Here is an 18,918-nt window from a genome sequence, read left to right as displayed (position 1 = left end):
TAGCAAATGAGACAAGTAGAGAGTGGAGTAGGTACACTTCACACAAACGTAGCAGCGCGGCATGTGCGTGTGCGCGTTCGTGTACGGACGCACACTTTCGCATCATCTCACGGTGCACTCCGGAATTGAAGCGTTCACTCAGTGTTTAAAAATGACATTAAATAGTAGACATATTTATCGTTGTGTCTATGGTTGTCTGAACAAAAGTACCTCAAATTCGAATTATATTATGATATAATTCGAAGGTATGCCTTAGCATTTCATTTGGATTTCATTATCTTCATTATGGTCCCATAATTGAGATACCCAACCACGATGCTGGTATAAAAATATCAATATGTAAATACTGTATTTGACATTAAGGTTATTTAAATATAGCACGAGAATACTGAGATGAATAACTTAATTTTTCCAAATTACGTTTACAACCTGTAGCAACCATTAAAATAATAATGTGACTACCCTACTCTCCGTGGGACTTGATGACATTGGCGCACTTATTATAAATACTATGTAAACAGTATCGATATGATTAAAGGAGATAGAAAAAAGGAAATAGGAAATAGTAAGTCACCACATGGAGCTTCGTTGCAGACTCATGTGGTGAACATTTTATTTCATTTAATATGTTTACAATCTAATATCTAGTTCAAATTGTGATCCGGTTCAAGGAAATTAAATAAGGATAATAACCTAAAAACTTTCAAAAATTAAAAAAATCCTACTTTTTATTTTTAGTTAAGTAACAAATTGTGCGCCTGGTGGTATGCGGCACGCCTGTCCTTAGCAATTGTAGTGCCACTCAGAGCTTTAAGTCACTTAGGTCTCGGGCACTGCCACTACGCCCGTTACCTTGAGACATAACTTGACTAGTGCCTGTAATTTCACCAGGAACCTTAATCTTCAAAACTAGAACGCAGTAATTCGACCATTACTGCTTGGCGGCAGAAATAGGTAAGATGGCAGTACTTTCCTGGACGAACTCTTTTAGAAGAAGCTCTATGTAACAAAAAAGTACCTTGAAGTACAGTGATAATAAATCATGAACAGTAAACCTTAATACGCGAAAGAGCAACATAACTTCTGTATGTAAATTATGAATCCAAAGTGGTTATTAATGATTTCGAAGTTAAAGTGGTTTTAGCTCTTTATTAACTTTGTACATTACAAAATTATTGACTTAACTGAGATCTAAAGCCAAATATACAGACCCGTAGGCTCACTTTATATTACTGCGGAACGGAATGGAAGTGAATTTTTGTTAGGAAGTTGCACATAGTATAAAGGACTTTATGTCAATTGTACGTTGTAACAAACTGTATACGATACAGTACTTGCGTGAATTCCCGAGACTACGCTATAATTCTCCGGAAAACGCCTTTTTTGTGACTCGTATCTAGTGTTTACGTTACACAATTGTCAAAAAGTTCTAATTAACTAGCATAAATAGCTATCACTGCAAAATTTTGCTTCTATTCCGGTCCGCGGCTATGTAAATTGAGCCTTAGGATTAATAGGATGAACTTAATTAAAGTATGTGCTTTCTCAGTAATAACAAATTGGTGTACATAGCTACGATGATAATCCTGGATGGAAAAGCTTAGGTTGGTAATAATTGTATTATTCCGGTTTGGACATGGTTAAGCCTTATGTAATTAATTACGTACTGCATTATATATATATACAGGGTTTATTTTATTATCCTTATTATCTTTCTTTAGTAGTAGAGCTTCTTGCGAAAGAGTTCATCCAGGGAAGTACTGCCACCTTACCTATTTCTGCCGCCAAGCAATAATGTGAACATTACTGCGTTCCGGTTTTTGTAAGGGTAAGGGTGCTGGTGAATTTACAGGCACATGGGTCTTGTCAATGTACTTAAATCTCAGGGTGTCGAGCGCAACTGTTAGGGACAGGCGTGCCGCTTAATACCAGGTACACGACTTGTTCGTCCCTTCACATAGAATTATAAAAAACAAAAACTACCGTAGCGTATTTAGTACTTGGTTAGGTGTACAAGAAGCTTATTAGTCTGAAGTCTATAATTACCATCAACAGATGTCCTAATTATATCGAGGACTATCTTAAAATGCCTGTTAGCTCTATATAAGACTTGAAATGATACCCAAATAATTTTTTATCATTTATCGATCATACGGAAAATTGGTGTTTCGACATTAAAATTTTTTTTTTATTGATGTTAAAAACAGAAGTTACCCATAGTAAACGGGTAACTTCTGTTGTGTGTATGGGACCCGAAACACGATTTATTAAATTTCGCTCGTTATAAAAATCATAAAATTTTGCAAAATTTTCAATTTTTAACTACATAGGTACATCCACGGAATTTTTCTCTCGTATACCGTAATAAATACGGCAAGGAACTATGAGCTTACTTTACAGTAACATATTTTGTTCTAAAATGCGAAGGTATAAATGTCGTGCAATGAATTTCTTCGTGTCTACCTCACACGCGTCAAAACCCACGCAACCACTATACTATTTTGCCTTAAATGAAGCATTTTCATAATTAATCGTGTCTCATTCATTATCAATTACTAAACGATTTTTTTTAAAGAATTCACCAAATTACCTGTTCTCAAAAGAATTCCGTGTAGATACTATGAGTAACAGAGCAACTAAAAGGCACTACCCAGAATACCCGGGCCAGAACCAATTTAGATAATGTTCACTTTTCACAATTGGACCTTTCGAGAATGGAACCCAGGCTTTCTTCATCTAGCGCCTATTGTGTAAACTGTTGTCACAGCCGTCAAAATGCTCTCAATAGCATTCATATTTGTTACTGGCTTCTTATTATGGTAGCAGTCACATGGCTATTTGTAATTACGTCAATCAACATGTGTAGATACTGTATGTGACAAAGTATTCGTCATGTTCATTGACTTACAAAGTCATGTTCGACAAATACAGCAAACATCAAACACGCGCTACCACGTGCATGTTGACTTCTCGACGCGCATGAAAATGTTACAAAAGGTCCCCACAATGGTGTATTCATTAATTTAATTGCACATACAAAGTATTTGTGTTTGTTATTTGATTGTTTATTTGACAGCATGTGCAGATGATCACATTTGTCAGTATCTGAATGTTTGTCTGTACGTCAAATAAATCTCCAACAACAGCCAATAGCGAATACAAATAGCCATGTGAAGTGCCTCTGTTATTTATGTCATGTTGTTTGTAAATATTTTAGAATGTTGTATTTCAATTATAATTTTTGGTGAAATGTGTGTTAAGCAATTTGTAGTGTGAAAATACCAGCGGGGGTACTGTACTTCGTAGTCCTCTAGCTGGGTCAAAGACTTATTTACTATAACTGCCTCCATGGCCATACGGTTACCATGCCGGACTGCCACGCGAGGTCCCAAGTTCGAATCCCAGGGCGGAAGAAATATTTGTTCGGCCTACATTTATTTCTCTCGTGAATCTGGGTGTAATTCTTTTCCCCTCCCTAGAGAGATTCCCTAGAGCGGGACTATGAGTGTGAGCGGTTTATTATTATTATTATTATTTATTTTATATACAATACAAATTCTATAATAGTTATGTTTTTGACCCTATTTTTTCCTTTTATAAAGTACCATCAAAAACGTGCCAGTGTTTGGAATCTTTGCGCAGTGTAATATATCTATTAAACAAACATCAGCTATTCGAGTTGTAAGATTGGTACTAGACATGTGCACGCTATGCAACCGCCGCCGACGATTTTTGCACGCTGTCGCCGTCAAAGAATTTGACCGACGTAACATCCACGTGACGCAGTAATGTGACCATTGCTGCGTAAGAGTACCTACTGGCGTAATTACAGGCACATGGGACTTATCAACTTAGGTCTCAGGGTGACAGGCGCATTGGCAGGGCCCTTAAGATCTTTGCGATTTAAAGCTCTGAGTGGCGCTGCAACTGCTTTGGACAGGCGTGTCGCTTTACCACCATGCGCACGACTTATTCCTTCCGCCACTTGGTATCATAAAATAAAATGTACAATTGAAATGAAACACGTTTTTGTCTATGTACATCCTATGCATGCTACGCTTAAATTACGATCGTTTATGTGATAATTTTTTATAAACATTCTTTAAATTGATAAAGTGTAAATAAATTAATACAATAGTTGCTTTAAACAATATTTTAGCGTCTTCATGTCGCCGTCCGCATCGCCGCGCGGTCGAAAATCCGCCAGTAGCACGATAAGGCGCGACTTGTGCGAGAGCGACAAGGCGCGAGATGTCGCTGCGCGAATAGCAGTCTCTCGCGCTTTTTGTCGCTCTCGCACTAGTCGCGCCCTGTCCTTACTAGCCCAACTAACTTCGCAATCGACGATGTTACTATACACCGTCCAACCATTTATTTAACTTTCGACGTCAGCATGCCAGTTCCGTAATTATGGACATAAAACCTTAGATACAAAAATGCAATACTTCGTGGACTCTTTTATTTTTTAATTTTAGTAAAGCGACGTGCTCTTTAGCTCCATATTTATCGACAACAGGTTATGTAACGAGGAGTATTCAAGTTGATAAATTTTGGTACCTGTCTAATAACTTGTAATGAAATGAAATAAATTATAAATAATTGGAATAAATTCTTAATGTTTATTATAATGAATTATCGGATTCTTCTCCATATGAACGGGAATCATCACTTGAATCCTCATTAACATTAATTATTAATTAGGTACACAAATTACCAAACGCAACATCACGATCACAATCAGACAATTTCTTTTTTTTGAACCCGCTCACATTCATGATTAAAACTTCGTCGTAAATAAAATAAATTGTTATAAAAAATCGATTCGGAAACGCATTAGGACATCACTAATTGATTGGAATTCGATCTGTCAAAATTGAAATAAAGTTGATACCAACATGTATGTAAAGTGATGATAAGTGAAGGTCACTGAACCGGTATCGCGCGGTAGTTTGACGTTTGCAGTCTGCGCGAGCGCTCGCTTGTGACCATTACGTTGTGGAAAAAAGTGAAATTTGATTGATTAACTATGGAATGGTGTAGAACGGAAGATGGTAAGTTTTAACTTGTTAGCTTTATATAACGTTTAATATGAAAATAGTATAATTATACATTTAGATCGTGTAATATGTTAGGAATGCTGTCGTCAATTGTTCGTTGGAAATAATATCGATAGATACATTTTCATTATGTACTTCTTATCTTTTTCTACGTTGACTTTAATTAATTCAGTTAATTTATATGAACAACAATGAATAGACAAATAATATATCCACGAACGTTTCTCATTTAAGTCATGAATAAATACAGCGTCACGTGTGATCCCTCAACGTTTCGCTTAAGATTATATTCTGACATTAACTTTTATCTTATTATGTTTATCTCGTATGAATTCCATTACAAGCTATTAATATCCTTCGTGGCCGTTTCCGAGAGAAATACACTCCCGGACACATATTTCGAGCCACCTTGCATTTTTAGTATTAAATGCACTAAGCTTAAAAAATATGTTTGATTGATCAAAAACTATTAATGCAATTTTGAAGCTAGTTTACTTAACGTCATTTCGGTATGTCCTTGTTGAAAATTTGATTTTGTGAAACCAGGGAAAAACGAGTTTAAGTGTCATAAGTCTCGAATTCACCTTTGTCAAGTGAAACTCTAGTAAAGAAATTTTAAAGAAAACAGTGGCTTATCAGAAAATATTGTCTATTCAGTAACTTGTATTGCCTCCAAGAGCGTTGACGCCATGCGTTGGTGGCAGCCGCGGCCCCGTCACAACCTCAAGCGAAGTTTTGCCTTCGGTGGACATTCCTCCCCAGACTGTCCATGAACCCCCGCCAAAGCTCACTTTCTCTTCAATGCAACACTGCACAAAACGCTCTCCTTGTCTTCGGTAGACCTTATTCCTTCCATCATTACCATAGACCATAATCTTAGTTTCATCAGTGAAGAGTACCTGGCACCACTGACGTGGAGTCCAATGCAAATGCTCTCGTGCAAATTGGAGTCGCACCATTCGATGAGCTCGTGTCAATTTGCGCCCGTTCGCTGGCTTATGTGGAGTTAGACCACGTTCCTTAAGTCTCATTCTCACAGTTCTAGCGCTAACAGCCATTCCATGAAAGTCTCGAAACTGTTCTTGGATCTGTACTGAAGTCAGTTGACGATTTCGTGAGCTCGTCGTGAAGATAAATCGATCTTCCGTTGTCACTCGAAATCGTGGTCTTCCTTGACGGCGAACATAGCCGCCAGTCTCTAAGTGCCGATGGTTATAACCTTTCAACAGTGGAATGACTGAAATGCAGTTGTGTACTTACATTACGCTGACTAAGTCCAGACTGCAAAAGTGCCAAAGCTTGTGCGGCTACTTCAGGCGCAGTGTTCATAATTCCTTCGAGAAATTTGGTTTAATTTAAAGGAAAAGCAATGTAATACTCCTTTATTGTTAAATAAAACAATTAAATTAAAAAAATACTGAAATTATTTCGTTTTGACTTGCACCTTAAGCTCCCTTATTTCTTTAAAAACAATGACGAATCACGACTTTTCTCCGTTTTTCAAATTCGTAAATTCAAATTTGGAATAACGACACACCAACGCCAACATTAATACGGCATAAAAACTTTTTCTTAAAATATGTGTGTTTAGTATTATATAGTATTATAATTTTTAAACAAACACGTATCATCGGCGATCACATTATAACTTAACATTAGAAATTAGTGTCAAGCAATGCAAGTAATATTAAAATTGTGATATCACCCAACGGTATAATGAAATAATCACACATTATTTTGGAGAATTATACATCACTACTCAACCCGACACAATACCGAGCAGACTGAATCTTGTTTTTATTTACGCTCGATATTATTTCACGTACAGTATAATATTTTATCTACACACTTATCATAAACCCTCTATGATGTGTTCAAAAACTGGAAATTACGACTAGTATAATGATAAACTGTTTTGTTTCAACATATTTCTTAACTGTGGAAAAGTTAATATTGCTAATAACATCAAATTTTATTTTATTACACACAATTTTATACATTCAAATTTCGAACATCTCTGAGAAACAAAACAATTTGATTTGACCTCAATTCTGATATCAGTCGCGATGAAATTTTATTCGAAATGAAATGTCCATAGCAAACAATTTTGACAAATTTTACACGTTACTTGATATCGAACGATATGATAATTGGAGCCGACTCTAGTTTGTCTATGAATTAAACAAAAAACTACGGTTGTTTGACAAGCGTGAAAAAAGTTTTTATTTATAACATGTGGTTCCTGAACACATCATATAATGTGTAATCAAATCATTTTGATTGGAACCCTTGTAATATGTATGTGTATAGAACTGTACATAATTAGCATTGACTTACAAATAAATGGACGACGGGTCTAATACAAAAACCACGAAAAAAATGTCCTAAGTCAACCTATTCGAAATTTAAATTGTTATGTCATCGCAGTATCGCGCTGTCCGTAGAACAAATGAAGACTAAAGCGGAGTGTCGCGCTCTGTATACGATTTTAGCGCCTTACAAGTGCGGACACTTTTTAGCGCGGACCCGACGTCCATATAATTGTAAGTCAATGATAATTAGGCATTAAAACACTCGTGTGACATTTTTATGAACATAAACTCACACTCGTATTTTGAAGACTTTCATTAAGTAATAGTTACATAAACTACTATACACCATCAGTGAATTTGCTACTTAAAAATTGTAATACTTCGTTAACGCGTATCGGTCTCAGCAATGTATGATGGTAATATTACTAAGTAGCAAAACAAGCAGGAAGTAATGTTTACAACACATACATATTTTTTAGTTTGCGTGACGAGCGTGATGGTGTTATAGTCGAGGATAGTGCAAATCGCGTATGTAGTATATTGGTAAAATGCGCGTATCTGCACCAAACCAGAGAGAGATTTAACGTCATTACTTTATTATTTCAATGGCTACGACTCTCATTTTTACCCAGTAAGCATTAATTTATGTTGTCTACGGACTGATAACAATAGATTCACGTAAATCACGCCAATTTTGTTGCCCAATTATTTAATTTATATAATTACGCGGATTTGATTTGGCCACTAAATTACCGATATCACATCGTATCACACCTGTTACTTTCACGGGAATTAATGAGTGATGGTCATTGTATTCACTTAATTTATTTGGATGCCTCCCCTTAAGACGAAATATTCACATTCCCTGTATGTCTGGCGCATCCTGGGCACACCCCGGACACTCCATACAACGGTCGAAAATTATTTACTTACTACTACTACAACATACAGTAAGGCGCTATCTGCACACGAGCCAATGAGTGCGTGAAATGGCAGGGTTACCCATCACTTTCTCGCACTATTACATTAGGTGGTCAGAGCGGCAACATAGCGAAAATCCTAACGCGAATCTGTTATCTTTGATTCTATTAATAGAATCCTAATAATTATACATGTCTGTTAGGTATTTATATCGATATATTATTATATTTTTCATTAATTCACTAACTAGAGTAATATTGAAGATTTATTTCAAAAATATATTAAAAGTACTTCAAATGTTATATTTCGGACATGTATACTTTTAAGGTAACCAAGGTATTTGAAATTGCTTGTCCTAGTTTAGTTAATAATTAGATATATTCACTACCTACGTAATATTTATCGGTAACACGAATAGAAAATTCGCGACGTCATGGCGTCTCATTGTATTGACATAATAAATCTGTATTTTTTATACATAAATATATTACTCTGAAGTAAATAAATGAAGAAAACAATAATTTAGTTATTAAGAAAAGAATAACCGAATGAGTCTCAGATATACCTTTTTTTTTACTTACTTCATTTCATCTTTCTGAAAATGATGATAAACAATAAACAAAAACAAATGATAAATAAAAACATAGCACAATTCACGACCATTATAAATAGTAACGTAAAATGATGTTTTATATTAACGTACAAGTTTCGTAATGAATAAATGAAAACTATATTCAAATATCAAAGCCGCGCGAAAACGGCTCGCCCCGGTAGCCTTGTTGTCGTTCAGTCAATGTGACCGGCAATGTGTGGGGCGTGGTGCGGTATCTAAAACTAGGGAGGGGCGGAGAGTGTCCGTTCTCTTATTTTTTATTCTCTGTCCTGGGTAACAATCAGCGAGCACGTTGCATAGTCCTGGGCTGCAAGACTATGCCATCGATACAATAAAAGGAAGAAACATTATTTATTAATTTCATCATATGTACATAGCTCCTTGTGAACGAGTTGGTCCAGGGAAGTACTGCCACCTTATTTCTGCCGCCAAGCAGCATTGTAAGCATTACTGCGTTCCGCTTGAAGGGCAAAAGTGCTGGTGAAATTTCAGACACATGGGACTTAACTTATGTCTTAGGGTGACGGGCGTAGTGGCAGTGACCCTTAGATCTTTGTACCAGGCGCACGACTTGTTCGTCCCGTCACTTGGTACCATAACAAAAAAAACTTGTTTTTAATATGACATATTGATAGAACCAGTATGATACTAGCAGCAGCTCAATAGCAGGGACCAAAGTTTGCTAATTTTCTGGCCATTGTAATTGTATTGAGATTCCACTTACGATAACATTTGTTATTCTGCTAAAATCTGATTTCAATGAAAATCGACACTTAAAAGAGCGGCAGTAGAATGACCGTTTCGCCTACCAGGATCCCCTAGCTCAATCCCCCAGGGGATCCTTGTGGACTCAGTAGTTCACCAGAATCCCCCGAACGCAGATATATACCGTTAAGCCCCATTCACACTATGGTACCTTAAAACAACATATCGTCGCCTTACTTTCTCAAACACTTATCTTAAAGCACAATGTTACTGAATTGCAAAAAATAGATTGTATATACAAATTTTGGACGGTGGTTTTACATCACATTTCCTTCATTACTTTAAGTAATGCATCCGAATTAACACCCTTGATAAGAAATTTAAAATAAAAAATGAATGTAAAGTTTTGATATCTCCAGAATAATCTCTCTATAAAATATACATGTTTGAGAAAGTAAGACCTCCATATGACAGTGATAGCATTCATTAATTAAATCACTAACGATCGATGTGGCCCAACTAAAACTACCATGGAAATTAACATGCGCATCTCAATGTTTATCTCGTTTAATCAGCAATTTAGTCTTCAACTTAAATGTATTTTTTATAAAATAATACTTGATAATCGATATAAGATTTAGTAGTAAGAGTAAGTAAAAACCTTCGAAAGAAACTTCAAAACGTGCCGTCGACTCACCTTGAAGAGCAGAATACCAAAAAGCAGTGGCAGTTGTGTAAGTCTATAACTAGCCACTGACAAACCACTACTTTTAACGTTTAGCACATAGTTTCCCAAAGTAGTCCCCACAGCCTCCTACTGAGCGCTGAAGAGTCTTAGGAGGGCAGTAGGAGCCTCGGAAGCAATTGGTAGGGGGCGTGGATGCTACCGCATTTAAAAAATAACAAGAATGATCCGTATAAACTACACTACATATGTACATATAATTTTTTTACTTGTGATTTTTTTGTGTTAAGTTAATGTAAAAAAATACGTGTTTTCAATTATTTTTTATGGTAGTGGGCGTTAAAATTTTTTTTATCTTGCCTATGATGGCGGTGAGCTAAAAAGTTTGGGAAGCAATGATTTAGCAGAATACCAAAGATTTGTATCTTCATGGCATAGACATTCTTTTTAATTATTTTTATTAAAAAACGAGCGCGCATTTGACCTCCATATCACCTAATGGAAAGTGACGATCGATGAGGGGAGGTTCAGGGAACGTAGGGAATTCTACTCCATAGCCATTGGCCATATAAATGTAGAAGCAAAATGCTCCGTACAAATCTTTGGAATATCCACAATATAAGGGTGTAACCCCAGGCTATTCAATCGACACACAACTGAGTACATTTAAAATTAGCAGCAAACATATGAGCCCTCAACACCCACTGTAACGTATTATAGGTTAACGGTAATAATAGCGCAAAAATACCTATATACGCTACAGGGAAAATCTGTCCAGTCATGTGTACTTACTACAACATAGAACCGCAGCATTTAGGGGTAATATTCAGCTTCAAAATGCTGGAATAATATTCCACCACGTAGTACCACCATAAAGTGACGAGTCTTCCAAACACAAATTCAAAGCACTTTACTGGCAACACCTACGCTCGTTACAAAAATCTGTCTAATTTGTTGAAATTTTACTATTTTTATTAGTTTTCATATCCCTATGTACACTTCTTTGTAGCCTTTCTAAATATATATTTGCATTTTGATTTATTACACTAAAACATATTCAAAATTATAATTTTCACTTACAGTTACACTTACATATTCATATCCGCATATGCACTTACATGTTAAATAGGTTGAATAGGTGAAATTACAGGCACATGGGACTTGTCAACATATGTCTCGGGGTGACGGGTGGAGTGATAGTGCCTGATCTGATCTTTGCGATTTAAAGCTCTGAGTGGAATTGTAGCTGTTATAGACAGGCGTGTAGCTTATCACCGGGGGCACGTCCCGTCACTTGATATTATAAAAAAAAGTTGATTTTAGATCCTCTATTCTAGATTTAGTCCCTCTCGTTGGTTCTGACTGAAGACCAGCGACGGAACTTAGGCACATGCTAAGGCAGCGTCATTTCGCTGCTATGACAAAACATGTTTTATTTTTCCTGTTGTATTAAATCTGTATTTGTGTCATGCTGGTGAATACAGTGTTTATCTATCAATCTATATCCGTGTATCAGTTAAAATGTTTTTTTAACATATGTAGACTTTAAAAAAATGTGGTAGTCAATAAAGTACGTAAAAAAGGACCTTACCTACAATAGACTGTTAAAATGAGCCAACAGAATACAGAAACAAAAAAAAACAAAAGAAAATCTCAGCGTTTAGCATCTCACTGCAGCATCTGAATACAAACGAGCATTATTTTCCAATGCAAAATAGAACGCGTTTTTAATTTATTTTCTCGTTTATTCCAGGACGATACAGAATAGAGTCCCTGTCAGCTGCTACTTTCCCGGGAGCTTTAGAAGTAAGTATCATAAGAGTATTATACTTTATCTTTCAATTTCCTTTTCAAAAAATACAATGCCTTGTATGATTACGATATATTTTTATAGAGCTATTTATAGCTAACTAAGGCGTACTCCATCTTTAACTAAGTAATAACACTTCATTTAGTTGTGTCTATAGTTGTTGCAATGCTATAACTTCTTATTCGTATAACCGCACATATTTAAATTTTTTCCTGTCGATAAAATCGTAGTACGGTCATTCTGATGTTCACTACTTAATTTCCGTGGCAATTTGTATTATTTTAGTATTCGATTTTTTATTGTGCAATATTATTTCATATGCGAGTGTTGTATCGTGAAATATGATTTAATAATTACACGATAATATACTTGAATATTTAAATAATAACAATTGCCACGGAAATTAGGTAGTAAACACTAATCCGAGAATGACCGAGTACAGTCTTTTAGAGCTCAAATGAAATTTCGTGACTTTACATAATTCGCTTTTAAACTTTCACGTTGCACATAGATATTATCTCACCTACCTAAATATTATACCGACGTATCGGCCGAGTTGCATTGGCCGTGGTTCCTGGTTGTCATTTTACGTGTACGTTTTATGAACACCCTGTTTATATATATATATGTTACGCACTGCTATTACAATAGTGTTGTAACTCAAAATATGTGAAATTTAATATTATATCATTACTGAACATAAAATTTGATTATCTACACGTCAAAAAAACCGTCGTTAGAATATTGTAAGAAACAATAAAAGATATCTACTTAACTCAAAATGAGACACACTTTCTGTGAGCTAGTTCTGACCAAAATAATAAATTTTGAGTTAATACACTATTGTATTAACAGTACCATATATATTCAGTTACTGAATTTACCGTCAGCAAAATGAAATCCTTTTTTTACGTTATAACTCATCACATTTTGATAGCAGTAGAGCTCCTTGTGACAGAGTTCGTCTAGGGAAGTATTGCCACCTTACCTATTTCTGCCGCTAAGCAGTAATGTAAGCATTACTGCGTTCCGGTTATGAAAGGTGAAGTAATAACAATAAAAGTATTGCACGGCCGACATCCTTAAGATCTGGAACAATCACAAGTTAACATATTAGCATCAAATAAGTGACTTAAAATAGATAATTTGTTTCCAGTAACTGAAGGATTCATTTTCGCGATACAAGACCTGATAATTAAGACTAAAAATTATAGAAAATATACAACAAAAGATCCATCGGCAACAAACGATAAATGTCGCAAGTGTCAGATCCAACCAGAAACGAGTCAGCACATTACAGGAGCATGCGCAGCCCTTGCACAAACAGACTACACTCATAGACGCAACTAAGTAGCAAACAACATTCACTAGAAACTGGCACTCAAATACGCACTCATACAAGGCGCTAACACTTCTTATTATAAATACACACCACAAACTATCCCAGAAAACACAACTCTACTACGACCGACCGCGCCATTCTCACGAAGAGGACAGTTCATTTTAATAGACCAATATAACTCTGCATGATAAAATACTAAGAAATAAATAAAATTACTAGAAGACTATAAATGAAAAAATAAGTAAATTCACAGATCTAAAGGTTGAAGTTTCTAGAATTTGGCGACGAGTAAGGTATATATATTTACCCCAGTTGTTCTTACCACAACAGGCATTATTCCTAATCATCTTAACCATACCCTTAAATGATTAGGGTGTAAAGAAAGCCTCGACATAACTTAGTAAAAAGCTGTAATTTTAAATACATGCCGCATTGTCCGAAACTTCATGCAGATGGAAAGTGACAAAGTAGGATCTTATTACACACCCACCACATACTCGTAGAAACACGCATATTGCATTTACTTGACTTCCGTCCTTAAGTGTGGTTCAAACCAGCTAACAAGCATAGCATATAAGCAAGCAAGCGGGAAAAATAAAGAAAATAATAATAATAATTTAATATTTTAGGCTTTGGGAAAGGCGAGAGTCCAAAATAGATATAATAATAATAATAACGCACACGCTCAACATGGCTCTAGGGAAACCCTGCGTGGCGGGTGCCAAGGATACACATAGACAACCACAAATGATACCGAAACTCACAAGAGAAATAAATGTAGGCCATACAAATATTTCTCCCGGCCCGGGAATCGAACCTGGCATCTCTGCGTGGCAGTCCGGCATGATAACCGTTCGGTCACGTGGGCAGTTAAAATTACTGGCACATGGGACTTGTCAACTTATGTACTTAACACACTGAGTGGTACTGCAACTGTTATGGACAGGCGTGACACTTACCACTAAGTGAGCGACTTGTTCGTCCCGTAACGGTAACCCGTAACAAATTGTAAAATAATAGCTAAGAAATTTGATAATTACTTTATAGAAGAAGTTCAACCAAATTGCAGTGTAAAAAGTAAAAACACACGTAATTATTCTACTTATAAGTCATTTGTCATGAAACCTACAGTCCCTCAAGACGTATTTAATATAATATGCAATTTAAAAAATACAAGCAGTACATGATACGATGACATATGCACAAAAGTACTAAAATATGTAGCACATATAATTTCTTCTATCCTCAGTGATATAAATAATATGTGCATTGAAGAGGGATCATTTCCAGAAAAATTAAAAATAACTATTATAAAACCTATGTGTAAAAAAGGCAATAAACATCTTATGGAATCATATATACCTGTAGCTCTATTGCCAGTTTTTTCTAAAGTATTCGAGAAAACTATTTATGATAATTTGTATAATTATTTTGAGAACAGTGAAGTTTTTTGTAAAGAACAAAGAGGTTTTAGAAAAAACAGCTCAATTAATTTAGCTATATACGATTTCTTAGAGAAAATACATAACAGGATGGATGGTGGATTATCAGCTCTTGCTATATATTTAGATATGACAAAAGCTTTTGGCTATGTGGACGATGACATTTTACTTGACAAACTATACTCATATGGTGTAAGGGGCAATATGCATAACATGATACAATCATATTTAAAAGGTAGAACTCAAGTGACCAAAATTAATAAAATCAACATTATGACAAGAATAGAAATGGAATATAAGTCTGATTCTAAAGTAACAATATATGGAGTACCACAGGGCACCATTTTGGGACCCTTACTCTTCTTAATACATATTAATGACATGCCTAACGCATCCCATCATCCAATGACGTTTTATGCGGACGATTGTGCGGTCACATATATTAAAGAAAATGAAATAAATAACAGCTTAAATTCATCAATAGAATGGCTTCCAGAAAATAATTTAAAAATTGATTTTTAAATTGATCTTCAAAAACCAAGCTCATGAATTTTAAGTTGAGAAAAGCAGCTAGTCAAATAAACATAGAATATAAAGGGACACACATAGAACAAACAGACATAACAAAATTCCTAGGTATACACATTGATGATAAAATAAGCTGGAAAGCACAATTAGAAAATGTTTGCAGTAAACTCAATACTTGTGCATATACACTATACATGCTTAGCAAAGGTGTCGATAGAAGCTCGGTCCTACAAGCATATCATGGGTATGTTGCTTCAATATTAAGATATGGTATAATATTCTGGGGAAATGCAACCAATGTGAATTCAGTTTTCAAGGTACAAAAAGATGTGTCAGAGCAATGTGTCGTTTGAAGAGAACAAATAGTTGTAAAACATATTTTAAGGATCTTCGAATACCGACTGTACCTTCACTTTACATATACGAACTGCCATATACGTCCGAATGCACCCACACTTGTTCAAACAAACTCTAAAGCCAAGACGTTATGACCAACTTCATTTCAAAGCTTGTAAAACTACTTTCACGCACAAAAGTATCTTTGTAATGGCGCCAAAAATTTACAATAATTTACCGAAAGTATTGATGTCTGAAAAAACCTTATATTATTTAAAAAACAATTAAACAACTTATTGACTAATAAAATTTACTATACAGTGTCTGAATTTTTAAATGATAAATCCCTAACTTCATTGTCAGATTTTTGATATTTATATTTATTTTTTGACGTTAATAGTTTTATTATTTTGACATCTAATTACATTAAAAATATTTTAATTTAAATTGCTGACCGACTTATTAAATCCATGTGTGCACACACTCATCTGATATTAGAAAAAATAGTATGTTATATCTGGTTTAGTCTGTTAAAATGCATCAGAATAAATGTATAATTAATAACACTTTCAACACATTTGTAAGCCTGTGTCCGGCCATGTTTGGCCGGACACAGTGAAACTCTACTTATTTTGTACATGTCAACTTCCAAATAACCTGTGTTTTCACAATTAAATGAATTATGAATTAATTTGTAAAATTTAAAATTACAGTTTTAAATAGCTATGCCTTTCAGACTAGAATATAATAGTGCAGAGGAATTAAAAACCTCAAAAGTCATTCATTCCTTAGTTTGCCACCACTGAGACCACGACTGAGGTACCCTCTTTCCAATAAAAAATTAAATGAAGATGAATCACTTAACATACATACAAAAACAAAAAACTTGCAGTGAAATTGAAATCCTCCTTTTTTGAGGTCGGTTAAAAATAAGTAGGTACTTAAGACCATTAAAAATTATAAATTTTTCCAAATACATTTTTTTCTCAAAACACCATCTGACTTGAGCCTTTTTCATTCAGGTTGTATATTAATTTGAAAAAATGGCGAAATTACGGTCACGTGAGTCGTCAACTTATGTCTAAGAGTGACGGGTGCAGTGGCAGTGCCCCTCAGATCTTTGCGTTTTAAAACTCTGAGTGGCACTGCAATTGTTATGGACAGGCGTAAAGCTTACCATCAGGCGCACGACTTATTCGTCCTGTCACTTGATTTTATATAAAAAAAAAGTTTTGTAAATTTTGTATCTATCATAATGTTTAAATATATTTAATATTTAAGACTACGACATACCACATCATTATCTAAGCTGCATCATAAATACAATTGTTGTACAAAATTGTTCTAAATATAAACAGAAAAAAATCTTCTTTTTACATTCCAGGTTGTGAGAAACGCCTTTTGCCAAGACGAAGTAATAAGTAGAAGCTCGGAAATTAATAAGAATCCGTTAGCAGCCGAAGAATTGTTGGAACTGTGCGCAGACACAGCATTAGACGGTGTATCATTAGTGGCAATTGAAAACACTACTGGAGAAGAAGTTGCTGTTGCATTTAATAAATTGCAGGTAGAGAATCGATCAATTTTAATTAATTACTTTGTAAAGGTGAGCGCTGTATCTGGACTTGGTCCATTTAATTTATCATAAGTGATAAAGTTTTCTAATAATCTAACCTCTTGTATAAGTAGCCTCTTGTAATAATTGAATACCGGAAATAATAATAGAGATAAGAAATAATCATTCTAGAACAATAATTTAATCTCTTCGTACTGAAACTTCCGATAAATCATTTGGATAAAAAAACCTGGCCAATGGTAGTTAAGTGGTGTTGTGTTTTTGAATGAAAAGCTTTGTAAAAAAATAACTCTTAGTGTATGTGACACTATGTACAATATAGTGTCGTATAGACACTAAGTACGACATAGTGTCATATACAATACTACAATGGTAACGCCATACAATATTACAGCGTGGCTTGTATGTGTACGCGCCCACCGCGTGCTTTGTACCGACGCACACATTTGCATAGCCTCGCAATGCTTTTGCGTAGCTGGTCGTCACAAGCACATTATTATGCGTATTATATTTAATATATTTGTATGGAGTTACCATAATTGTCTTACTAAATATATATGATATGGCGATGATAATGATCTTACAGGTACCTGCAACTAACGCTTCGGAGAAGACATTCTTTGAAATATTCACAGAGGAAAGATGTACCCAAGATTCATCTCGTTCACTAATCAATTTCATGGCCGATGTTGATGGACGATGCAATCTATTTGAAAAGTAAGTAACGGCTATACAATGGTTAAATACATTCACCTGTGTCCGTATGCCTAATTACTTGCCCTATGGAATTTTTCTTTGTGTTCGATCTTTGTATTAATAATTATAACAAACTTGGAATAATATCACAAAAATAAATTAATGACAAGGTAGTAAAACATGTTCAACACACACAATAATATATTCAATAAAGTCTACAATGTTTTAATTAATTTTTCAGGTATGGCGTCGACTGCAGTTTGGAGCTAATGTTCCTAGCAACATTACGAGAATTTCGTGATAAAAAACTCGGCAGTATACTTTGTAAAATGTCCATCGAACTTGCAAAAAAGTTGAAGAATGGACCAGTATCCAAGATGACTATTCAAGATCTAGGTCCTAAGTATTGTAACATGCCATCACGTGCTGTGACTACTAAGTACCCAAAGATGTGCCAAGTGATTTGGACATCGGAAATAAGTCAGAGAATTGGACGGAATCTAGGTTTTGAAGTTGTTATAAAAGAGCCCTTGTCTAAATTCGTTTATAAAGGTAAAACTTTTGCTGAAAGAATTGGTGATGATTCCCTATGTTGTGAGGTTGCTGTATTACTTCTTTATTGATTAAATAAATTAGTTTTTATATGCTTATTTTTATTTTTCATTTATAATCAAGTTATTGACCCATAAATATACTATCTACTATCATAAAACACTATTTATTTATTTCCACCTATGGACTGCGACGTGCCACGCAACGTGGGTGTCCGGTAACGTCGATATATCACACCCTTCGGCCAAAACTCCTCCTTCCTGAAGGTCGACAGATGTTGAGTTGATACTCCCATTACAAATTAATTAAAATTCACATTGATCACCCCAACCGCTCGACCCTC

The 18,918-nt window shown here is 35.1% G+C and overlaps 1 protein-coding gene across 1 annotated transcript; it reads left to right on the top strand.

Moving 5' to 3' along the window:
* Positions 1-4,928: 4,928 nt before the first annotated feature.
* On the top strand, positions 4,929-18,646 carry LOC113228000. Its single transcript, XM_026461114.1, has 5 exons — positions 4,929-5,051; positions 12,047-12,099; positions 17,136-17,318; positions 17,914-18,044; positions 18,265-18,646. The coding sequence occupies exons 1-5, from the start codon at positions 5,027-5,029 to the stop codon at positions 18,644-18,646; spliced, it is 774 nt and encodes a 257-aa protein (XP_026316899.1). The 5' UTR covers positions 4,929-5,026.
* The last annotated feature ends 272 nt before the right edge of the window (positions 18,647-18,918 follow it).

Source organism: Hyposmocoma kahamanoa, unplaced genomic scaffold (genome assembly GCF_003589595.1).
Source record: "Hyposmocoma kahamanoa isolate Upper Pololo Valley unplaced genomic scaffold, ASM358959v1 220, whole genome shotgun sequence".
Lineage (NCBI taxonomy): Eukaryota > Metazoa > Arthropoda > Insecta > Lepidoptera > Cosmopterigidae > Hyposmocoma > Hyposmocoma kahamanoa.
This window is presented reverse-complemented; position numbering and strand designations above follow the sequence as displayed.

Coding starts and splice junctions, on each gene's coding strand:
- LOC113228000 (XM_026461114.1), top strand. CDS start 5,027: ATGGAATGGTGTAGAACGGAAGATG. Junction 12,100..17,135: donor CTTTCCCGGGAGCTTTAGAA/GTAAGTATCATA, acceptor TTTACATTCCAG/GTTGTGAGAAACGCCTTTTG. Junction 18,045..18,264: donor CGATGCAATCTATTTGAAAA/GTAAGTAACGGC, acceptor TTAATTTTTCAG/GTATGGCGTCGACTGCAGTT.